The sequence below is a fragment of the Moschus berezovskii genome, chromosome 5 (genome assembly GCF_049115385.1).
Source record: "Moschus berezovskii isolate FMDL1 chromosome 5, NW_MosBer_1.0, whole genome shotgun sequence".
NCBI classification, from domain to species: Eukaryota; Metazoa; Chordata; class Mammalia; order Artiodactyla; family Moschidae; genus Moschus; species Moschus berezovskii.
The window spans coordinates 104,721,642-104,747,771 of NC_142464.1; the positions used below are offsets into that span (position 1 = coordinate 104,721,642).

The 26,130-nt window shown below is 37.6% G+C and overlaps 1 protein-coding gene across 1 annotated transcript in view; it reads left to right on the plus strand.

Moving 5' to 3' along the window:
* CFAP299 (cilia and flagella associated protein 299) overlaps window positions 1-26,130 on the plus strand; it is a 724,858-nt gene that overhangs the window by 277,780 nt on the left and 420,948 nt on the right. The window contains exon 3 of the mRNA XM_088836097.1: window positions 17,745-17,835. Coding sequence (XP_088692223.1) covers window positions 17,745-17,835 — 91 coding nt within the window. The remainder of the gene's footprint in view (window positions 1-17,744; window positions 17,836-26,130) is intronic.

Below are 26,130 nucleotides of genomic sequence, written 5' to 3' on the forward strand. Positions count from 1 at the left end.
ATAGACATGAATTTAATCAAACTGGGAAATAGTGAAGGACAGGGAAGCCTGGCATGCTGCAGTTCATGGAGTCAGAAAAAGTTGGACATGACTTAGCAACTAAACAACAACAACAAAGTTTTACACACTATAACATTAATTCTTCAAAGTAGATTTTGTCTGTTCAATAATCATTTATTGAGCTAAATATTATCTTAGACATATATTGCATATAAAATGATAAATAAGATGATAATTGTGTCTAATAAGCAGTTAACTAATATTAATATTTATTGATTGATGTTAACTGCATGACACCTTTATTTTTTAGATGAATCATCTGAACCTTATGTCACCACATCCAACTCTTTCATTCCTACATTTAAGTACACTTTTATCTGCATAGGTTTGGCTGATCTGATATAGGCCAATTTTACTTTTTCTTAGCCGTGTCTCAATTTAATGCTTAAATGTCTTTAGATTTTTTTCTTGGGTATTATCATCATCTTAAGTGGCTTCTAAATATGTTTGTTTTATTATTTACTATTATTAATTATTCATCTTGAAAATAAAGTTAGAGTTTGACCCTGATCCCTCCTCTTTTAATCCCTACCATTCTTATCCTGAAATTAATATAGTTCCTAACTTAATGTCCCATAGGATTCAGGGTGTGGCAATGTATGTAACAGGCTATTTTCTAAACCTTTAAAAGTATCACTCAACACACATACACACACACACACACAGATACACACACAGACACACATTCTAAGCATGAAATCTAAAGGAGAAAAATTACCTCTTCACATATACTGGTCAATGCTATAACCATATAAGGAGAGCTTCTCAGTCATAATTTTTCCCCTTTCTGGAAGTGGTGCATTTTAGAAACTTAACAGAAAGCTGATAAAGAAACTTTATATATATATATATGTATATATATATGTAAATGTATATATGTCGTTAGTGCTGGGTAAGTGACATGAGACATGCCACTGGTAGCTCTGTTAACTGTTTGAAACATTTGTGCCAATATTTGGTCAGGTGTTGACTTCCCAGTGTAAGCTAAAACTCCCATAACCATGGAAACTGTTCAATTGAAGTATGTGAGCAATAATAATATTTTTAAAATAATTTACTCTGTGGAGTTTCAAATATCATCTACTAAGTGTAGTTTTTACAATTACTTGTTCATTTTATTAAACAATAAAATATGTGATATTAAGATCCTTACAAAGACATTTCCTGTACATTAGATTATGTCAGTAGCAATGAAATTTTATAGTAGATTTTTCAGCTGACAACATGCCAGAAATATCAAGATGACTAACAATCTATGCTTTAAAAAATGACTTCCTAATCCAATTATTTCTTGTAAAGGATAGCACATTTTAAAAGTATCTTTAATTTAAAAATAAAACACATGATAGATAGGCCAATGTTTATTCTGAAAACATATATATTGTTATTTCTAATTCATATATATTTTTAGTCCAGGTATCAGCTAAATGTATTATAAATAATATCTTGTGTTACATTTTTTTCCCTTGGAATAGATTTTAGTTTTATACATGGAAATTTATGTGTACAATTCCTCTAATACTAAACCTAAGACTTCTTCACATGACTAACACTTGAATTTTTGTGTGTAAAAGATTTGCCTTTTAAGTTATATATCATTTTTTTAAAATCTATTAATGTTTTTAAAGAAACTGTAACTGTTTAATTTACTTAAAAACATAATACAATTCTTTGCCTTTCAAGGAAGTATTTAGATACAAATAGTTGTTCAAATAATAGACTCCTATTTGTTTTCCTTATTGGGGCAACCTAACAAATAAGTGATGTGTTTCCCAGGTGGCTCAGTGGGTAAAGAATCTGCCTGCAATGCAGGAGGTGCAGGAGACACGGGTTCTATCCCTGGGTTGGGAAGATTCCCTGGAGCAAGGTATGTAAACCCACTCCAGTATTCTTGCCTGGAAAATCCCATGGTCAGAGGAGTCTGGTAGGCTACAGTCAATAGGGTTACAAGGAGTTGGACATAACTGAAGTGACTGAGCACACACACGAGACTTTAGTTAATAAAAGGTATTAAAATATTGCTTGTTTAAATTGGAATATGGTACTGGTTAACACAGGTTACCACAATTGATTACTTTTATAATTGGGGAAATATAAATAGATTCCGGACTCCCCTGATGGCTGAGTGGTAAAATATCCTCCTGCAATGCAAGAGAGTGGGTTTAATCCCTGGGTCAGGAAGATCCCTTGGAGGAGAAAATGGCAAACTACTCTAGTATTCTGGCCAGGAAAATCCCATGGACAAAGGAGTCTGGTGGGCTACAGTCCCTAAGACATGACAGCAAGTAGGTCAGGTCAAATAGACTCTGCTTTCAATGAAGTAGACAGTGCCTACAAATGGAAATAAAAAAAAACCCAAAAATATCTTTTCCCTGGCTCTGACCTGTTAAATATTTTCCTAAAATATATATAATTATGCCACCAACTCTGAGCCAGCCAGGTGAAAATCCCAACAAGAATAGCATGGGCCATAGTGCTTTTTATTGGAAGTGAGTGGTTTATTTTATTATTTAGACTTTAAAGTCTTATAATATGTCTCCTAAGTATTTGTATGGTCTAGAATATTACAAAGGAAGCTCTAGAGAGAAAAAGAATTATAGAAAAAGGGAAATATTTTGCTAACCTGAAAGCTGACTTTGCAAAAATTTAAATACATTTTGAACAAGAGTTTATTACTACATCCAGTAGCTTTATTCTTAGAGCGTGTGTGAATAGCCAGTTATGAATGGTAGACAAATTTATGAAATGAAAAGTAAATGAAAATAAAATGTGGCTTTCCATTCCCTGAATGTAAGAATCATTTATTTGGAGCATAAACATAAAGGTTTATATTTTTCCATAGGAAATAAATTTCATTCCACATCTTCTAAGTAAATATGTATTCTGATTATCTGTTTTTATGCAAAGCACACCACAGCTTTAAATATCTGCTTTGTTTTGCTCACAGTTTTGTGAGTCAGGACTTCAGGAAGGGCTTGTCTGGAAATCTGGTCTTTGCTCAATAGTCTCTGCGGCGGCCGGAGTTGGAGGGTCCACTTCCAACATGGCCTCTTCAATGACATGCTTATGTCTCCGTACTGTGTCTACCAGTATCTATCTGTCTGTCTCCTTCTCTCCAAGTGGCAGCTCCTGCTTCAAGTTTTCTCCATGTGACTTGGGCTTTTCACAGCATGGATGTCTTAAGTGTAGTTGGCTTACACAGCAGTTGGCTTCTAACACAGTATGTTCCAAGAGAGACAGGGAGAAGATGCCAGTTCAATTACAGTCTGGGTTTAGAACTGGTACAGTGTTGCTTCCCTGTATTCCATTGTTCAGAATAACCAGGTTCAAGGAGGTGGAGAAAAAAGGACTACTCCTGTTGAGAGGGAGGGCATGAGCACAAAGCTTATGATTATGTAGGATAGAAGATGCTATTTTGCCATTTTGAAAAATGTCCAATAAGTCTTTTAAAAAACAGTGGTCTAGACAGATACTTTATGATTAGTGTATTTGGAAAACCACACATCTTGATTGGAGCATAGGGAGAGACAGATGAAGAGATTAAAAATTTAGATGTCAAAATATAACTTTACTACACCAGCTGTCTCTTCCTCTGTTTTGATCCTTCATCAAATGAGGAAACGCAAACGTATGAAAATATGTTCACTTTTGTTTATAATAAGATAAATACAAAAAATGTACTGACTTAGTTTCTCACCTATGAAATCAGCAAAAACCTAAAAGCTTTGGAATATACTTTGTTGATGAGAGTATGCGAAAACTTGTAAATGATATCCTTATAAATGACAGAGAGGACTACCAAATGGCCCAATCCATTGAAGGAGAGTTTGATAATATTTAACAAAATAAAATACTCATATATTCTCTAACCAGGAATTCTACACCAAGGAATTTATCCTAAAAATATGCTGGCAAAAATATGAAATGACCGATGCCCAAAGCTGTACACTAAAGCAGTATTTGTCTTAGCAAATAAGAGGGAACAACCCAAATGACCATCAATAGCCAAGTGACTGTACTGTAATATATCCGTATAGTAGAGTACTACGCAACTGAGAAAGGAGTGACAATGTCTCTTACTACTATGTCATAATTTTCTGACTGTAATGTAAGTGAAAAAGAAAAGTTGAGATAAATGGATATAAGATGCTACTATTTACAAAATAAATGTAAAGCTAGCAAGATAATAGATATGCTTATCTTTGAAAAATATCAGTTAAAAAAGAAATATCAAGTCAATCCTTTTGTTTAAATTGAGGATCTATATAGAAAGGAGGGAATAGAACAGGATAGAAAAAAACTAAGGAAGATGCAAGCTAGACTTTTTTGTAATCTCCACATTGTAGATTTGACTTTAGGATTCTAAGAATATTTTCTATAATCATAAGGAAAAATTTTATGTATCTTAAAAACTTAAATAAAATTAATAAATGAACCTAATTATATGTGTAACTGGGATCACAGTTACAAAGATGGTATCTTTTTAAAGTGTGGTGACTTTATTTTTTTGCTAATTTTAAAATCTCTTACTCATGCTGCGTATCATGCAGGAAGCTAATTCTTTAACCAGGGATCCAACTCGCGCCCTCTGCAGTGGAAGCATGGAGCCTTAGCCACTGGACCATCAGGGAAGTTCCCAAGTGTGGTGACTTTAAAACACAGTTATCTGGTCATGCGTCCCTAGTGGGATATAATTTAAATGGAAAAAAAAAAAAAAGATTTGCATTTGCGCCTTGAAGTATTTTCAAAGCATATTGTTGATGATAATATTGGCAGTTTTATTTGGGACTCTATTTGTGATAAAGAGAATGAGTTATTAGCTCTTTCCCTGGTGGCTCAGTGGTAAAGAACCCACCTGCCAATACAGGAGACACAGGTTCAATCCCTGGATTGGGAAGATCCTTTGGAGAAGAAAATGACAACCCACTCCAGTATTCTTGCCTGGGAAACCCCATGGACAGAGGAACCTGGGAGGCTACAGTCCATGAGGTCACAAAGATTCGGACACAACTTAGTGACTAAACAACAATAAAATTGATTTATTATGTTGGTGTTTTTGAACTTCAGGATTTTTGCTTTTGGATGGAAGGAGACTTATTGTAAGAACAATGCACCTTGTATAAGAAGTGTGATTCATTGAGGCCCCGTTCGATGCTCTTTGAAACCTGTTGTCCATTTGCACCCATGCCACACCTGCCATAGGCTGCTCTCCCCCAATGATTGAGTGTGGCAGGAATGTTAAGGGTGGATCCATTTCTGCGAGCCATGACTCTTGATTGGCTAACTTTGGTTCAAGGACTTAGAGCTTTGCTGAATCTTCCTTAGCAGAGCAGTTTAGGATATTTGTTTCTCTCTCTGGCTCTCTGTCTCTCTCTCCTCCTTCCCCATTCTAATGCGGTCCCATCTTTTCTAAACTCTTCTTTGGCACTAAAGATCAGAATTACATGCCAGTGCTGCAATTCTTAAAGAAAGGGTAACACAGGGGTTCATACAGGGGACAACAGGAACCAAGGCTTCCTAACAGGCTTCTTTAGGTATCTTTCTCCCCGAGGTCCCACATGGATACCCCTCTCCTTCTGTATCCCGCCTCCTACTGTAGCCCCCTCATCTGTACACTCTTCTGCTTTAAGTACCCACTGTCTTGATGCTTGAAAGTCTCTACCTGCCTCATATGGTTGTTGAGAAATGCAGCGTAGCTTTTCTGCTTAGACTGCTTTTCTCTGGTGAGTAGTTGCCCCCTGGAATTTCATCATATCAGATTCTTTTCCTCCTTATATAGAATTTTTCAAACATTATTAACAAAAGACACACACATAGAGACTAGGTATAAATAGCATCAAGATGTTGAGCCTCAAGACCTTCAACTTTCTAAAGCCTCGTGTGCATGACCGATCTCAGTGTTCTATTGTAAATATAAATATATTTTTTATGATGTAAAGCAGTAAGACAGATGCCTGAAGACAGAGAGTTTAGAGGCTAGTTTATCAAACACGGGGTTATTTTCCTTGCTTTCTGTTTTCTCATTAGTGTTAGTCACTCAGTCATGCCCGACTCTTTGCGACCCCATGGACGGCAGCCCATGAGATTCTCCAGGCAAGGATACTGGAGTGGATTGCCATTTCATTCTCCAGGGGATCTTCCCAACCCAGGGATCAAACCCGGTCTCTTGCACTGCTGCTGCTGCTGCTGCTGAGTCGCTTCAGTCGTGTCCGACTCTGTGCGACCCCATAGACGGCAGCCCACCAGGCTCCCCCGTCCCTGGGATTCTCCAGGCAGGAACACTGGAGTGGGTTGCCATTTCCTTCTCCAACGCGTGAAAGTGAAAAGTGAAAGTGAAGTCTCTCAGTCGTGTCCGACTAGTAGTGAGCGACCCCATGGACTGCAGCCTACCAGGCTCCTCTGTCCGTGGGATTTTCTAGGCAAGAGTACTGGAGTGGCTTGCCATTGCATTCTTTACGGAGTGAGCTACAAAGGAAGCCCTTGTTTTCTCATTGACTTGTATCAGGGAGTATATTTCAAAGCAGACAAAAGATTTAGCTGCCTCTGAGAGGAGAGTGAAAGCGAAGTTATATTTTAATGTTTATAGAATAAAAGCAAACACATTCAGAAACTAAGAACTTTTATTTCCTCTCTAAGTTGTCTTTTTTCTCCCCTCAAAGTGTGAGAGCATCTTAACCTACCATATTTAAGAACTGACTCGATAAATTTGCCAAAAGTACCAAGAATGAGGAATCCATTGACACTTTCTCACACAGAAGTCAAACCATTTTGTCCCCCTCAAAGAAAAGCACAAGTTTTCCTCCAGGGGGAGTGGAGTTTGACGTAAGATACCACAGATTTCAGGACTCCCACTTGGGTTTCCCTCAAAATAGAAAATGAAAAGAAACAGCTGTCCAGTGTGCATGTTAGCACTTCTCGTCTTTCGTCTGTGTGCTTCTGACAGTTAAATTTTTTCCCAGACATGTTGAGAGCTTTACTGTACGTTTGATAACTTAAAAACTCTTTCACACAGAAAAGGGTGGGAAGGCGGTGCCATTCATCTTCTTAACGGAAATTTGATTCTCATTCCTTCTTACCAATAAATGAACCTCATTCCTCAAGTATTCTACTCCTTTTCTGAAAGTTATTAGAATATAAATTGATGACCTCCTGGAAATTCTATGGAAATCATAGCGTATAAGTTCTGCATTCATAAATCTCTCTAAATGTAATCCTGACTGACCTGACTCCTAAGGAACATTGTTTCAATTACATTTTAAGAAATGAAAGAAAAACCACCAAGAATAGATTACAAGAAAATATAGGAGACTCAAAAACCACACATAGGACTTAGCTCAACTGTTTTGTTTTTTTTACTTTTGAATCTTCAGAAAATTATCCTTTGGTATTAAAGGTAGATTCTTCTATTGAATTTATGCTCAAAGGAAAGGACTTGAAATTGTTCACTGGTTGCTTTCTTTCCCCTTCTATACATTTTCTGGTATTCGTTCTGTTATTCAGAGGACATGTAGATCAGACATAAAAGTATGTACATACGAAACATAAAAGTAATCAGGGGAAAGCAAATTAAAGGCATGACAAGACATTAGTACAAACACACCAAGTTACTTGATATTAAAAACTCCTAAAATACAACATTTGGGGAGTGATGTGGATCAAAAGGAACTCTCATGTTCATGTGGATCAGAAAGAACCCTCATTTTCTGGTAATAGTAGTGTCAGTTGGTTCAACTGTTTTGGAAAGAAGTTGGCATTGTTTTGTAAAGCTAAAGTTACAAATATCCTACAACACAGGTATTCCACTGGTAGCTGCATTTTTTAGAAATTTCTGCTCAGGACATATGTACAGGTAATTCTGGTTTATGATAGACCAAAATGAGCAACAACTTTGAGGTCTATGTTAACAAAAATGATAAATAGTTGTATATTAACATAAAAGAATTCAGTGAAAATGAGAGTCTACCACATTCATCAAGATGTTTTGAACATACAAACATATTAATGAAAGGAAACAAAATTTGAAAAACACATACTTCATGATACCATTTGTAGAAACTTCAAAAACAGGCAAATTAAACTGTATAGTTTAGGGGGTACAATGATACTTAAGTGATAAAAGGAAATGGTGATCATGAAAGTTGAAGACATATAAGCCAAAAGCAAGGGGGCGGATTTCATGAGTTTGAAAGTGGTTGCCTTTGGTGATGGTGGTGATGGGAGATGGAGTTGTGAGCAGGAAGAAATAATCGGAGTTCTAGAGTGTTGTCATTGGTCTGTTTCTTGACTTGGTGATAAGTTACAGGGGTTGGCTTTGAAATAATTGATTAACTCTATATTTAAGTTTTATGCTGTTTTTATGTTCGTTAGTTATATTTCACACATATAAAGGTTAAAAAAATCCTATAATGAGTATATTATTTAAATTCACATTCAAGATAAGAAACAGGAAGTTTTTCTCTAGGCTATTTGAGGCAAATTCCTATGGTCTGTCATTTGGGCTTTTTTTTGTGTGTATTTGTGGTTACCTGACTTGAAATTGCTTGCACCTTGCTAAAGATAGCTGGAGAGGAACAAATAACTGTCTACCGTAACTTAATCTAGTATATCTCAAGAGGTAAAACTTGCTAACATTCTCCATAGGATAAAAGAAAATCTGAAATAGCTCCAAGTTGTACCAAAGAAGTGATAAGGCAAGCAAGACAGAATATTGCAAGAAAAAAGGTGGGAAATTAACTCTGAAGAGAGAAAAAAACATGCTCTAAATAGAATTGTGTACCCCATCCACCCCACTTTGACCCTACCAAATTCATATGTTGAAACCCTAACCCCCAGTGGGATGGTATTTGGGGACTGACCTTTGAGAGGTAATTAGGTTTAGAGGAGATTCTGATGGCAAAGCATTCGTGATTGGTTTAGACACCAGAGAATTTGCTCATGTTCTCTCTCTGCTGTGGGGGGACCCAATGAGAAGGCAGCCAGGTGCAGGCTAAATTAGGAAGCTCTCCCCAGGTACAGAACATGCTGGTACCCCAACTTCAGACTTCTGATGTATACAACTTGATAAATTTCTGTTATTGAAGTCACCCAGTCTTGTGGAAGATGTGGGTTCGACCCTTGGGTGGGGAAGATCCCCTGCAAATATACAATGATACATTGAGGAAAGGAAAGTGAAGGTTTATCAATTAAAAGATAGTTGCTGCTGCTGCTGCTGCTGAGTCGCTTCAGTCGTGTCCGACTCTGTGCGACCCCATAGATGGCAGCCCACCAGGCTCCCTGTCCCTGGGATTCTCCAGGCAAGAACACTGGAGTGGGATGCCATTTCCTTCTCCAATGCATGAAAGTGAAAAGTGAAAGTGAAGTTGCTCAGTCGTGTCTGACTCCTCGTCACCCCATGGACTGCAGCCAACCAGGCTCCTCCGTCCATGGGATTCTCTAGGCAAGAGTACTGGAGTGGGGTGCCATTGCCTTCTCCCAAAAGATAGTTATAAAACACTTTATTTGGGGAAAAGTAAGACTTTTCTTCTCATAATTTATGCAAAGGACAAAAGCAAAATGTATCATGTTGTCCTGGAAAAGTACAGAATCATGTCTCCCTGACAAAGTAAAAGACTATGTTAAAGTACTATAAAAACATTTCATACTGAAACATTCAAATGAATTATCTAAAAATTCACACATTGTTTTCATTGAAATTATATATTTTTTATCAAGTTTGCAAACAACATTTTTTTTCTATTTTGGCCTTTAAAAAATCAATCAAAGTTATATTATTTGAGACCGTACAAATACACATACTTACAAATCGATTTCTCAGTGAACTTATCCTGGGAAATAAAGCTACTCATGAAAAACTGCTCTTTCATAAATTAGTGTGCTTGTGTCTTAAGAAGATAATATTATAGAGTTTTTATAATAAATATTTTACCCATTTACTAATTTTTTACTTTACTCTCTACTTAATGTTTCCAAACCAAATATACAAAAACATCCTTTTAAACAAACTGAGGTATAGAGAGGTTAAATTAAAATACATTTTCAAACAAGTACTAATGAGTTGGATGTAAATTCTAGAAATATGAAATGTGAATGTGGGTTATTTAAACAACATAATTAAATCATAAAACCAGTAGCTTAATTTTGGGGGATTAAGAATATATTTAGAGTCATTCATGTAGAATTATATAAATACATTTAGCTAACGATTAAATAAGGTTGGTAAAAATTAACTCATACATATGACTTTTACCCCATTTTGAAAGTGTGGTGGAGTGTAAACAACATAGATGGAGTATTTGCCTTTTTAAAACTTATAACCGTCAGATTTTGTAACAGAAATACTTCACTTCTTAAGGAAGTGACTCCTTTTGTAATATTTATTTAAGCAAGTTTTCTCAGGTCACTGACTGTTAAATAAATCTAGTTAAGTAAGAGTAAATCATGTTAAAGATTTAAGAATTCCTTACCACACACTCTGTATTACCTTTCTTTCCCAGTATTTCTTCTTGCTGAGAAGTTTCAGGTTCTCAGATGTAGCATGTTATAATAATTGATTATTTATATAACTTTTTATTACCCTGCTGCAAATAGCTTAGGGCTTTTAGACTGTATCCTCTCTGTTCCCAGTTTATATAACAAAAATACTATTATCTTCCTCATAGAGAAATGATGTAAATCTGTATATGTAAGACTTGAATAATATTTAAAAGGAACAATATTGTCTTAATGTATTTTCAGTGTGGCAGTCACATTTCTTAAACTGATTATAAATAAATGATGTTTGGTGCTTCATGATGGAGTATGATCATTTTAAATTAAAAGTTTAAGACTTCCCTGGTGGTTCAGGTGGTAAAGAATCTGCCTGCAATGTAGGAGACCAGGGTTTGATCCTTGGGTCGGGAAGATCCCCTAGAGAAGGGAATGGCTACCCACTCTAGTATTCTTGCCTGGAGAATCTCATGGACAGAGGACTCTCCTGGCCTACAATCTATGGGGTTGCAGAGTTGGACACAACTGAGCAACTAACATGCACAGCTGCTAGGCTACTTAGAGATTATTCAACTCATCATGAAACCCAGGTTCAGAAAAACTTGATGTCTTGGACTAATCAGTTGGTAAGTGAATAAGAATTAAAGATTGATGTCCTGTCTTATATTTCAGTTTAATTTCCATTATCTCACGTTTCCATTTAAAATACTTAACATTTTGACTATTTAAAAAGCAATTCATTTTAATTAGATAAACTGTGCAGTCTCCTGGGATATCTTCAATATATTACAATTAGGTTAAAGTCTAATTTGATCATCAAGCCAATCCCACAACAACATCTTTGTAAAAGAGTGAGCATTTCATATGGTGAAAGTATCGGTTTAGATTAAGTTTAGTTAGAAATAGGGGTTCCCTGGTGGCTCAGATGGTAAAGAATCTGCCTGCAATGCAGGAGACTTGTGTCAGGAAGATTGCCGAGAGAAGGAAATGTATACCCACCCCAGTATTCTTGCCTGGAGAACTCCATGGACAAAAGAGCCCAGAGGGCTATAGTCCATGGGGTCACAAAGAGTTGGACATGACTGAGACGGTAAGGAGTACGTCAAGGTTGTATATTGTCACCCTGCTTATTTAACTTATATGCAGAGTACATCATGAGGAACGCTGGGCTGGAAGAAGCACAAGCTGGAATCAAGATTGCCGGGAGAAATATCAATAAGCTCAGATATGCAGATGACACCACCCTTATGGCAGAAAGTGAAGAGGAACTCAAAAGCCTCTTGATGAAAGTGAAAGAGGAGAGTGAAAAGGTTGGCTTGAAGCTCAACATTCAGAAAACAAAGATCATGGCATCTGGTCCCATCACTTCATGGGAAATAGATGGGAAAACAGTGGAAACAGTGTCAGACTTTATTTTTTTGGGCTCCAAAATCACTGCAGATGCTGATTGCAGCCATGAAATTAAAAGACGCTTCCTCCTTGGAAGGAAAGTTATGACCAACCTAGATAGTATATTAAAAAGCAGAGACATTACTTTGCCAACCAAGGTCTGTCTAGTCAAGGCTATGGTTTTTCCAGTGGTCATGTATGGATGTGAGAGCTGGACTGTGAAGAAAGCTGATCGCCGAAGAATTGATGCTTTTGAACTGTGGTTTGGAGAAGACTCTTGAGAGTCCCTTGGACTGCAAGGAGCCCCAACCAGTCTATTCTAAAGGAGATCAATCTTGGGTGTTCATTGGAAGCACTGATGCTAAAGCTGTAACTGCAATACTTTGGCCACCTCATGCGACGAGTTGACTCACTGGAAAAGACTCTGATGCTGGGAAGGATTGGGGGCGGGAGGAGAAGGGGATGACAGAGAAAGAGATGGCTGGATGGCATCACCGACTCTGTGGACATGAGTTTGAGTGAACTCTGGGAGTTGGTGATGGACAGGGAGGCCTGGCGTGCTGTGATTCATGGGGTCTCAAAGAGTTGGACATGAGCAACTGAACTGAATTGAACTGAGACGCTAACAGTTAAAAATAATTGAAAACCTCAAAGTGACAGTGACTGAAACCAATTATAAACTCTTTATATTTAGTCTTACATTCCAGAGGTTTTTCATTTCTGATAAACCTGGGAATAAATTTGATCTTCCTTGACACTCGCATAAACATCTATTCCTAGGAACAATAACAACAGCGCAGTAAAACAGTAAGTTGTAAGATATTTAATGAAATGAACAACTCAAAAAATGATATTGATACTATATATTCTTTTATGGGTACATAAGCATAAACAACTGAAAATAACTGAAGGCTGTGTGCAAAATGATAATGATGGTTAGTTTGGATGTTTAGGGTTGAGATTGGTAATCCGATTGGACTTTATGTGTGATGTTCTAAGGATTTACAACAAAATAAAGTGTGTCTGGGGATGGGAAAAGTGGGGAGTAGACTTTCTATATGGAAATCGTGAGGACTGCTGCAGTATAGTTTTTTTTTTTTCTCCCGTTTATGTTGCCCTCTGAGATTCCAAAACTCCCCACAGACCTGCCAGTGAAAGGGTGTCCTGCTGTTTGGAACTTCTCCTCCTTCACGACTCCCTCCCCAGGACGGGTCTCTGTCCCTAACTCTTTTGTCTCTCTTTTTGTCTTTTATATTTTGTCCTACCTCCTTTCGAAGAAAGTGGGCTGCCTTTCTGGGTGCCTGGTGTCCTCTGCCAGTGTCCAGAAGTTGTTTTGTGGAAGCTGCTCAGCATTCAAATGATCTCTTGATGAATTTGTGGGGGAGAAAGTGGTCTCCCTGTCCTATACCTCCACAATCTTTGGACTGCCCCCGGCAGTAACTTAAATTTTTTTTTTTATTGTGGTAAAATTCACATAATATGAAACATACTATTTTGACTATATTTAACTACAGTTCAGTGGCACTATGCACATTCCCATTACCGTCCAGCTGTCACCACTCATCATTTCCCAAATTTTTCACCTTGCTAAACTGAAACTCTGTCCCCATTAACACTAACTCCCCTTTCTCCCTCCCTCCCCTCTGACCCTGACCCCTGTCATCTACTATTGCACTTTCTGACTCTATTAACTTTACTATTCTAGGTATCTCGTATAAGTGGAATCAAACAGTATTTGTTGCTCTGCAATATCTTAACTGGATACCCATCGTATCAATTATAGGTTTTGGTTGTGAACAACAGAAATCAATTCCAATGAACTAAATCAGAAAGGGTGTTTACTGGAGGGACACTGATTATTGTAGATTCGAGGAAAAAGTTGAATGATGAGGCTATCTAGTAGGAATTAAGGACAGCTTAATTCAGCTTAATATGACTCCAGTTTCTTTGCAGCCTTGGATCTATCTCTTTATGATATGCATTCCCATGAGGTGATGTGACATTGGGTAAGTCTGAGGCATATTCATCAACTGAGCTTTGGGAGGCAAGAGTTGGGAGTGAGCAGGTACCACTGACTGTCACCAGAGCAAAGAATGTGAGAGGGACCATTTTCCAAATAAAAAGTGTATGTGTGCTCAGTCGCCCAGTCGTGTCTTGACTCTTTGTGGCCCCATGGGCAGTAGCCCACCAGGCTCCTCTGCTCATGCAATTTTCCAGGCAAGAATACTGAGTAGAGTGCCACTCCCTTCTCTAGGGGATCTTCTCGATCCAGGGATCAAACCCACGTCTCTTACAACTCCAACATTGGCAGGCGGATTCTTTTACCACTAGTGCCACCTGGGAAGCCCTCCAGATAAAAATCAGGGTTCTGTTTTCAAAAAATGTGAAGGGTTGTCAGGAAGGCAAAACCAACAAGTGTCTATAGCTATCATAGAAGAACACACACCAAAGTCTGTCTCATTTCTTCATCCACAGTTTTTCGATGTTCTGTGGGTCTGTGGAAAGATATTCTGTGGAGATAAGTTTAGTGATCATACTGTCCAAAAGGGTCTTTATTTGGTTAAAATGCAATCAACTGCATGAACACATTTTCTGTACCTTTAAATTTTGCTCAGAAATTGTTTTCTTTATTGCTCTTTTTTTCTGAGGTATGTACTCATCTTTGGTTATGCTGTTGAAGGCAATGTGTACATGGGATACTGTTTACAAATATGTACTACTTTTCCTCAGGCAGGATTATCCTTTTCCATTCTGTTGATTTCAGGCATGGCACTTACTTTCTCCAATAAAATGTGAGTGGGAGTCTCTTACAAGCAGATGTTCTAAGAGCCAGCAAGTGACTGTGTTCCCTCTGCATAGTAACAAAGATGTTTCAAATAGAGGTTATTTTCAGGAGCCTCCCGGTCCATCCCTCCAAGGGAAGAGCCACAATCAACCTGCTGTGGATGCACAGCTTTTTGAGAAACAATCATTTCTAATTTTAAACCACAGAGATTTGGGGCATTTGTTACTATAGTATAACCTAACCAGTCCTGACTGAAAAACACTTGTAAAACTAATTCTCTGTTCAGACTTCACAGATAATTTCTAATTCATTCTGGTTTTAAATATTTCCTATCATAAGTAGGAAATTAGGTAGAAAGTGATGAAGTGAAGAGAAGATTATTTTGTGAGCAATGGAGAAGCAATACTTCTCTCTGGGCAAGCTTCTGACAAAATAAATTTGATATTTTGGAGATTTAATGTCAGAAGTACATAGGTGTATTATAATATGGAAGACTTACTTTTAAATAGAGCAACAGATTGAGAAATTTCTCAAACACATGATTATTTCCATTAGTACCAATTAGTTATTTTTATGTATAGTTAGATGTCTGGTGGCCCAGTGGTAAATAATTTACCTGCTAATGCAGGAGATTTAGGAGACATGGATTTGATCACTGGGTTGGGAAGATCCTCTGGAATACAAAACGGCAACCCACTCCAGTATTCTTGCCTGGAAAATTCCATGGACAGAGAAGCCTGGTGGGGTACAGTCCATGGGGTTGCAAAGCATTAGACACGACTGAACGACTGAGCATGCACACACACAGGTGTTTTGGTTATTAGTTGATACTGATACTATGCGTGTATGTGTCCTAAGTCACTTCAGTCATGTCTGACTGTGACCCCATGCACTATAGCTTACCAGGCTCCTTTGTCCATGGGATTCTCCAGGCAAGAATATTGGAGTGGATTGCCATGGTCTTCTCCAGGAGATCTTCCCAACCCAGGGATCGAACCCGCATCTCTTTCATATCCTGCATTGGCAGGTGAGTTCTTTACCACTAGCATCACCTGGGAAGTCCATTGATACTGTAAGCCAAGGCATATAAAACTAGAAAAGAAGAAGCTGACAAGTTATGATTAGTTTAATAAGTTGCCTGTATAGGTTACATGCTGTATATGCCCATATTGATTTAAAGAAACCTGGTAATAATCTCTCTTTAACTCTTTAGAAAAAGAAATCCCAGGTCTATTTCCCTATTAAGTATTTCCCAAAATCTACCTCTTCATATTCTTACCACTGCTGCTTTAAGTCATGTCTTTATTATCTCTTACCAAAGCTCTCTAATTCATATTTCCAGTGTGCTTCTCCTCCAGGTGATGCTTATCACAACCACTGGATGCTATAGCTAAAATACAACATTGACCATCTTATTTCCTTGCATATGACCCTTGTGGTTCAACATATCCTAGAAGACAAGGTTCAGCTCATATAAGAGCTTCCTGGAAAGGCAGCATGGCCTGTTGGTTATAAGAATGAGTTTTAGAACCACACTTCCTGGGTTTGAAAATAGATCTGCTCTAATTAGCTGAGTGACTTTTACTAAATATTTACAGCAGTATGTCTATAAAAATGTTAGCTTTTGTTAATTTTATGTGGTTTCTCCCTCACTTCCTGTACTAACTCTCTGATTTTTTTTTATAATTACCCAAGGGTAATGATTACCCAATTAATTTTTTAATAATTACCCAGTGCTTTCCTGGTGACTCAGACAGTAAAGAGTCTACCTGCGATGTGGGAGATCTGGGTTCGATCCCTGGATTGGGAAGACCCCCTGGAGAAGGAAATGGTAACCCACTCCAGTATTCTTACCTGGAGAATTCTGTGGACAGAGTAGCCTGGCAGGCTGCGGGCCACAGGGTCACAAAGAGTCAGACATGACTGAGTGACTAACTTCCTCTTTCAAGGGTACCTGGCAGATTTTCATCTCTATTCTTGAATTCCTTTGTAATTACTCATAACTCTTTCCCTCTTCCACTACCCCCACCCTCAAACTGGCTAATGCTGTCTCATCTTTTAACGTTTGGTTCAATGACAGCTTTAAAGCTTAAGACTAACTTGACTTTTCTTCGAATACCTAGGATATTTCTCTTATGAACTCAAATTCCATCTGTATCTCTATCATATACGTATCACACAGTATGATATTATAATGTTTCTGTATCTACTGACTTCTATGAGACCACAGGCAACTTGAGAGCAGGAATCATATCTCATTAATTTGTCCTTAGTATAGTTCCTGTTTCAAAATAGACACACGGTAGAAATGTTTGTTGAATATATAGAATATTGCCAAGTAAAGAAAGGATTATTATTTTGTAATCACTTTTGAACTCATTCTTTATTTTGTGGTTCAGTGTTGCTTGATCAAGATCATTGTGATAAATTTCCTTTAAAATTTATTTCCAGAGAAAGTCATTTCTCTCTTGAATTCTTAATACTTTCTTTTATCTGACAAAGATAATCTAGTTTCCTGTCTTGCCTTGAGTATCTCCACTCATAGAGCTAAAACAGTGTTCTATTCCAGTAACTGAATTGGGCTAAGTGGCTAATATTTTAGTTTTATTACATTAAATAAATTGTGCTTAAATTACAGTCCATTTAAAATTATTGTGAGTAGTGAGGAGAATACATAGTTTGAAATTCCATGACATGATAAAAGAATAAAATGGACATGTAAGTGCAATTAACTGTATCTAGAATGAGTATTGATATTACTTATAATCTTGATTCCAATTAATTTAAAATAAACAGTCTATAACTGTATGAAATTACATTTAAGAATCTGATAGTTTATTATAATTATGTATGATTTATAATGATTGTGTATTGTGTATACTGTTTATATGTAGTTTTGGTGTTGAAGGAATTGTCACTTGAAATAAAGAAGGTTGCTTTTTTGTACCCAGAATATTTTCAATATATTTGTTTAGCTAATATATTATAACTGGAGATCTGTTTTTTTTCTTTTTTCTTTTTTTAGGACACTAACAAGTGCTGGTAAAGACCTACAAGATAATTTTCTGAAGGCTCTGGCAGTAAGAGAAGAAGACAATCGCAGTGGAAAAGTGAGCGTGAGTACCTTTCATTCAGAGATTAAAAACGTATACCTTAAAGGCACATTAGTATATAATATCTACTTAGTTCATAATATAATTTTAAATACTGTCTCTGAAACGTAATTCATGAGGGATATAATAGAACTCTTTATTATAGGAATATGTGTGGAAAAATTATGTCAGTTTATATCTGTAGAAGTAGCTACATGGTGAAAAATATTAGTATCATTCTGCATATTTGTTGTGGAGAAAATGCCTATATGTGGCAGACTGGTTGTCATCTCCAACTTTGTGCTACTGCTATGTTGAAACTTCCTGCTTCTTTTCAGCCCCATCTCTTAGTACGCTTCTCCAAGTCATTTTATACACTCTTCTTGAAGGTTTTCCCACTGCGTACCTGATTTTATGCTGTCTCTAGAAGATAGAGTCTTCCCTATAGCCCTACGTTGGGAGGTGTGCTAGAAACCACATAATGGAGAGAGATGATTTTGAATCATCTAAGGAGGATATGCTTTTGCTTTATTAAAACGTGCTACATCAGATATTTAAAATTGCTAATATTATTTGGAATATTTACTTTCATGCTTTGCTAATATAATACTGGTGATGACAGTCTTCTGTATGTAAAAATAGGCAAATACTCATGCTAAAACTGTAATGAGTGACTTACAGGAAAAGAATCAGAAGTAGCAGGATGCAAATTTTAGAGCAACAGAAAAGTATGTTATAAGAGTGTCTATTTTACCAAAGTTTTCTCAGTTAAAAAATTGTATTTTTCTATCATGTCACTTGAAGATGTCACATGCAGATAAAATCCTCAATGTACCTCAGTTCAGTTCAGTTCAGTCTCTCAGTCATGTCTGACTCTTTGCGACCCATGAATTACAACACGCCAGGCCTCCCTGTCCATCATCAACTCCTGGAGTTCACTCAAACTCATGTCCATCGAGTTGGTGATGCCATCCAGCCATCTCATTCTCTGTCGTCCCCTTCTCTTCCTGTCCCCAATCCCTCCCAGCATCAGAGTCTTTTCCAGTGAGTCAACTCTTTGCACGAGGTGGCCAAAATATTGGAGTTTCAGCTTTAGCATCAGTCCTTCCAATGAACACCCAGGATTGATCTCCTTTAGAATGGACTGGTTGGGTCTCCTTGCAGTCCAAGGGACTCTCAAGAGTCTTCTCCAGCACCACAGTTCAAAAGCATCAATTCTTCGGTGATCAGCTTTCTTCACAATCCAACTCTCACATCCATACGTGACCACTGGAAAAACCAATGTACCTAAGAAAGAAAAAATATCACTCTTTGGTTAGGTAATTGTATAGAATGATCCTGGACTTGAAATCAGGGAAAATTTCTTGGTGGAAGTGGGCTGAGTGAAATTAACAGAAGTGAGGTTGGAAATATGGGTGGATGCTAGACTTGGAGGACTTTGTAAAATCACAACAGAAAAGTTGGAATTTATCTTACCCTTTTTGGAAAGAGCAGCTAGAAAGGAGGAAGACAGGTAGAAAAATGTGGTGTCATAGTAATCCATGGTAAGGACCTTCAAGAAAAAGCAAATGATCATCAGTGATCAAACAGGATAAGGTCTGGAAAAGGATCTGTTGTGTTTGGGAACATTCACTTAAAAAAATACTTGACAAGGACAAATTCCATCCATAGTAAGGATAGAAGTCAGGTTTCTTAGGGTTGAAAAATGGCCTGTGGTTAGGCAGTAGCACCAAAAAACAAACAGCTTTAGAGACCCAAGGCCCACGTTTTGTTCTGAAATGGTCTAATGCCTCTCAAAAATACCTTTTTAACCTTTCTATCCCCTTGGTATTTCCTTTAACAATGAATAGAAGCATCTTTCACTCATTTACTCAATCAGAAGTATGTCAGTTATAATAAACTCTTAATTGTCTCTCACCCATGTTTAATGAGCTACTAAGGTCTTCTAAATATGTCAAATTGCATCACTTTTTACCATCTCAAATAGCGTTTATCTAGATTCAAACCCTCATCACATCTTAAATACATTACTATAACAGCCTCTTAAATGATAACACCTGTTATTATTTTCTTGGCCAGCTCTGATCCATTTTCCAATTTCATGCTTCTTATACACCTGCTCAAACCTGGAACTGTTTAAGTCTCTGGGACATTGGGACACTGAAGAATCTGTGACCTTAAAGCACTTGTATTTTAGAGCATGAGATAGGGAATAGGTGAGCAAAACAAAAATGGAACAGTTAATTTCAACTTTGGATGGATGCTTTGAAGAGCACAGAATTAGAATATCAGATACAGAGATTGAATAGACAGTGGTTGGTTGCTTTAGCTACTGTGTATAGGAAAATCACTTTAAGGAGGTTACATCTGATGAGACTGGAGTGAAATGAGGAAGATAGTCATGGAATGTGAAGAGTGAGACATCCCAAAGAGATACTTGAGAGGGTGCAAAATATCCCGTTAAGAAGGAAGATGTATTAAAATCTCCTGAGATAACAGCAATCATGGCATAATCAAGAGATGATAATAAAACTGAAATGACTGGAGGGCAGTTATTGAAGGGAATTATAAGACAGATGAGGTCAGAGAAGGTCAGAAGCTGGACCATACAGGTTATAAGGAATTTTTATTTTATTCTTTTTTAATGTTTATATTTATTCTTTTATTACTGAGATAAGAAGTCGATGGATGGATGATCTTCAGTAGAGAAGTGACATGATCTGGCTTCCACATTAGACTGACTTCACCACTGCTGTGTGCAGTAGGATAATATGGGGAAGAAGTCAAGCAGAAGTAAGCAGAAAGGTTAGGGAGCTCTTATAATCAATCAGCAAAAGAAGAAACTCTTAAAATAGCATGGTTGTAGTTGAGATGGAGGGAAGTTCATCTCAACTGAATCATGGCTATGTTTTAGAGGCAAAGCAGACAGCAGTGATGGATTGGATGTGAAATCTTAAAGAAAGAGGAAATTTAGGATGCCTTCTAGGTTTATCATTTGAACAGGTGGGGATGATGGTGGCATTTTGTGTGACTGGGGAACTTATTTCAGAAATCAATAATGAAATAGTTCTATTTTGACTACATTAATTTTGTGATGCTTATTAGATGCCCAAGTGGAGAAGTGGATTGGTCATTTACATATATTGGTTTGGAAATTGTGAGAAGTCTTGGCTAGCATATAAATCTGAAAGTCATCAACATCTAGTATTAGTCATTCAGTTGTGTCTGACTCTTTGAGACCCCATGGACCTGCCAGCCTCCTCTGTTCGTGAGATTTCCCAGGCTAGAATACTGGGGTGGGTTGCCATTTCCTTCTCAAGGGGATCTTCCCAACCCAGGGATCCAACCCAGGTCTCCCGCATTGCAGACAGATTCTTTACAACATCTAAATGGTGTGTAAAATCATGAACTTGCTAAAGTTAACCAGGAAGAGAGTATGGGCAAAAAGAGTGAGGTTCTATGACAGATTTTTAAGACACTGCAACATATAGAGATCTGAAATGTGTCGAAGAAGTAGCTAAGGAAACTGAGAAATAGCACGTAGGAGAAAAATCAGGTGAGAGCCATGCTGTGGAAAAAAAAAAAAAACTCCATGGGAAGAATGCTCACCATGGCAATTGCTGCTGAGAGGCTACATAAGAGGATGTATCAATTTCCCAGGGCTGCCATAGGAAATTACCATAACCTGAGTGGCTTAAAACAACAGAAATTTGTTCCCTCACAGTTCAGAAGCCCAGAAGTCTGAAATCACAGTGTCAGCAGAAACATTCTGAAGGATCTAGGGGAGAATCTGTTCCATTCCTTTCTCAGCTTCTGGTGTTGCTGACAATCATTGGTATACTTTTGTTTGTAGAGACAGCACTTTGATCTCTGCTACTGTCATCACATGACATTTCTCCTTGTGTACCTGTGTTTGGGTCTTCTGTTCTCATAGAGGCGCCAGTCATATGGGATTGGCAACCCCCCACCCTGAATATGACTTAATATTAATTCCATTATGTCTACAAAAACCTATTTCCAAATAAGGTTATCCTCACAGGTACTAGGGGTTAAGATCTCAACATATCTTTTGAGAGGAACAGAATTCAATCCATGAAAAATCCAATCAATTCAACAGATAAAATGTTTGCTGTTGTTTTTGGGTAGGTAAATATCATGGATTGTGCTGGCAAGGGCAGTTTCACTGGAAGACTGTGGTTAAGTGTCTCCTTGGAGTAGGTAAAGAAAAAGGTGTATGGGTGAAGACAAGGAAGATCAACTGTTTTGAGGACTTTTGCAGTGAAGTATCACTTACATATTGATTGATAACTGGTACAGGGTCAAGAGTCCAGGAAATTTGTTTTATTAGGCTTTAAGATGGATCACTGTTGTTGTTCAGTCACTAAGTTGTACCCGACTCTTTGCAGCCCCATGGACTGCAGCACGCCAGGCTTCCCTGTCCTTCACCATCTGCCAGAGATTTCTCAAACTCATGTCCATTGAGTCAATGATGCCATCCAACCATCTCATCCTCTGTTGTCCCCTTGTCCTTTTGCCTTCAATATTACCCAGCATCAGGGTCTTTTCCAACCAGATGGCTCTTCACATCAGGTGGCCAAAGTGTTTATTAACCAAGTTTATGTCAATGGGAATGACCCATAGAGAGAGGAGTGTTGATGCTGTAGAGGACAGAGGGGATCTTTGCTGGAGGATTCGGAACACAAGGAATGGGCTTGCCTTTGAGAGGGGAAGAGGCCACTCACAGGAGGGAAAAAGGACTCTATAGGTCTATCTACTAGGTAGACTGGTGAATTTGGATTTGGGAAAATGAGATAACTCTTCTGGGAGTTTATCTATTTTTTCGACATTGCTGCTAAATGACCTTTCATTACATCAGTATAGGGTGTTTTTTTCCCCCTTAGAAAAACATCCGAAATTTAACTTTTTTGAGTCATTTAATGTTTGGTAGGCTGTCATTGATTTGGAAACTAGCATCTTTTTTAGACTCGCTGCTGACTCTGAAAATAACATATGGTCATTTATTTGGGCCTTTGAATTTGTGATACTATTATAATCAGCAGAATGCATGTCATCGTATCAAGGGCAGCATTTAAGGCTTAATTTTCTGTATCTAGTCTTGTCTTAATGAAGACTCCAAATTATTTTAGAGCAAACTATTTACAACAGAATACAGTATGTTTTAGAAATATCTAATTATCAATATTAGGATCATAAGCTTACTTAAAAGCCATTTACTAAATGGATATGCTTTAAAAAAGTAATCCTATAAAATATACAATATTCATGAGATTTGAATCTATATTAATTTGCTGTCAGCAGAAATTATATGTGAATTGTAAGAGGTCTGAACTCTCCAAGGGAAATGCCTATTTCCTGAGCATTGAGATATCTCTGCATAATACATAGGTACAAAATACATGGAGAGCTTCATCTCAGGGGCACATTTGCTACTCTTTTTGCTTCATCTTATTGAAAGTAAATAGTAAAAAAAATTATGATACAGTTTTAGAACTGGCATAGTTGACCTGCATGGTCTAATAAGGTTTGAAGTTCTAATTTTGTAGCAATTTTCCCAGGTAATTTTCTTTAAATGTACCTAGGAAATTAGAAGAAGATAAGATTTACTTTCTCACACTCATAACTTTTGAGTATATTTTTAAGTTTGGTAATCCCAGGTTTCAAATGCTATTTAGTGTAATTGGATCTTTTTCTGAGTGTACTCTTTCTTCCTCTGGTCAACTAATTGCAAATGTGATTTATTATTATTATTATTTTTTTTTAATGCTTTGAGTTGATACTGCTATAGAGCCTAGAATTTAGAAAAGCAGACCTCCTCTCAGTCCCCCATCCCCAGGAGCCCCCACCTAATATTTTCAATGTGTAAGTTACAAGGTTATTTTTATTATACACATTTATACAATCCCCACAAAGCTGCTGCCTGGGGATGTAGTCTTGGGCTATGCCCTGGGAGAGAATAGGGTTTTACGAAAATTAAAAGTTTATAGAGTTGCTGTTTGAAGACTAAAATTTCTTGAAAATGTACTTTCTTTAAACGCCAGTTCAGGGTCAATGCATGTTACAGGATGCTCGGGGCTGGTATGCGGGGATGACCCAGAGGGAGGATAAGGGGAGGAGAAAGGTGGGAGGGGGCTTTGGGAGGGGGAATTCATGTACACCTGGGGCGGATTCATGTCAATGTATGGCAAAACCAACCAATATAATATTGTAAAATAATTATCCTCCAATAAAAATAAAAATAAAAAAGATAAAGCTTTCAGTGGTTCAGATGTTTTAGATATAGATATTATTTCTATAAGTCCCTTTTAAAAGAAATGTGGTAAGTCATAGGTAACTCAGTTGACTGCTTCATTGACTATGCCAAAGCCTTTGACTGTGTGGATCACAATAAACTGTGGAACATTCTGAAAGAGATGGGAATCCCAGACCACCTGACCTGCCTCTTGAGAAACCTGTATGCAGGTCAGGAAGCAACAGTTAGAACCGGTCATGGAACAACAGACTGGTTCCAAATAGGAAAAGGAGTGCGTCAAGGTTGTATATTGTCACCTTGCTTATTTAACTTATATGCAGAGTACATCATGAGGAACGCTGGGCTGGAAGAAGCACAAGCTGGAATCAAGATTGCTGGGAGAAATATCAATAACCTCAGATATGCAGATGACACTACCCTTATGGCAGAAAGTGAAGAGGAACTCAAAAGCCTCTTGATGAAAGTGAAAGAGGAGAGTGAAAAGGTTGGCTTGAAGCTCAACATTCAGAAAACAAAGATCATGGCATCTGGTCCCATCACTTCATGGGAAATAGATGGAAAAACAGTGGAAACAGTGTCAGACTTTGTTTTTTTGGGCTCCAAAATCACTGCAGATGCTGATTGCAGCCATGAAATTAAAAGACGCTTGCTCCTTGGAAGGAAAGTTATGACCAACCTTGATAGTATATTAAAAAGCAGAGACATTACTTTGCCGACCAAGGTCCGTCTAGTCAAGGCAATGGTTTTTCCCGTGGTCATGTATGGATGTGAGAGTTGGACTGTGAAGAAAGCTGATCGCTGAAGAATCGATGCTTTTGAACTGTGGTGTTGGAGAAGACTCTTGAGAGTCCCTTATACTGCAAGGAGATCCAACCAGTCCATTCTAAAGGAGATCAATCCTGGATGTTCATTGGAGGGACTGATGCTAAAGCTGAAACTCCAATACTTTGGCCACCTCATGAGACGAGTTGACTCACTGGAAAAGACTCTGATGCTGGGAAAGGTTGGGGGCGGGAGGAGAAGGGGACGACGGAGAATGAGATGGCTGGATGGCATCACCGACTCTGTGGACATGAGTTTGAGTGTACTCCGGGAGTTGGTGATGGACAGGGAGGCCTGGCGTGCTGTGATTCATGGGGTCGCGGAGAGTCGGACACGACTGAGCGACTGAACTGAACTGAACTGAACTCAGTTGAATTCAAGAATTAGTATTATTTCATAGTTACCTCTGAATGTTGTATATAATGCTTGCAAAATACTATGTATGTACAGTATCTGAATATGTTTATATATATAAACATATACAAACACTATGTATAAGTATACATATATGTATATATAGGTATGTATGCATAAGCACACATTCTGCTAAGTCACTTCAGTCGTGTCCGACTCTGTGTGACCCCATAGGCAGAAGCCCACCAGGCTCCCCCGTCCCTAAGCACACATTATTTTACATATTTTCCAAAATGCTCCATTTTAAATTACTATGATGCTGCATTTTGTTTAGACAAAACATTGAGCCTTATGTGTAATTCATGTACAAAAATGTTTGAAAGAATTTTGAAGTCCTTCAAATGACAGGTATCATGAGTATTTTTTCCTAATAACAGAGTATTTAATTATATTTTAAACACAAGCTATTCATATAAGAAAATATTTCTACCTCATGCCTCATAAATTTCAGATTTAAAACTTCTTTGAAGACTAAAAGAGCTAACCATTTTCTTCTCATTTGTAAGCAGATTTATTGTTTCCTGAGAAGGTGTAATTTTCTGATCGCTCCATCTATGAAGTGTTTAACACTGTCCCCACAATAAGGCATTTATTAAGAGTATAACAAGTGCTTAGAAAAGCACATTAAGCAGGTCTGGTTCTAGCTGTCCAGAAACTCAGATCAGAAGCAAATCATAGTGATGCTGGTAGACATAAAAATCTCTCAGAAAACTGAACGCATTGTGTGAACATATGTTGCTGTTGTTGTTTTTGTTCAATTGCTCAGCTGTGTCTGACCCTTTGTGACCCCATGAACTTAGCATGTTAGGTTT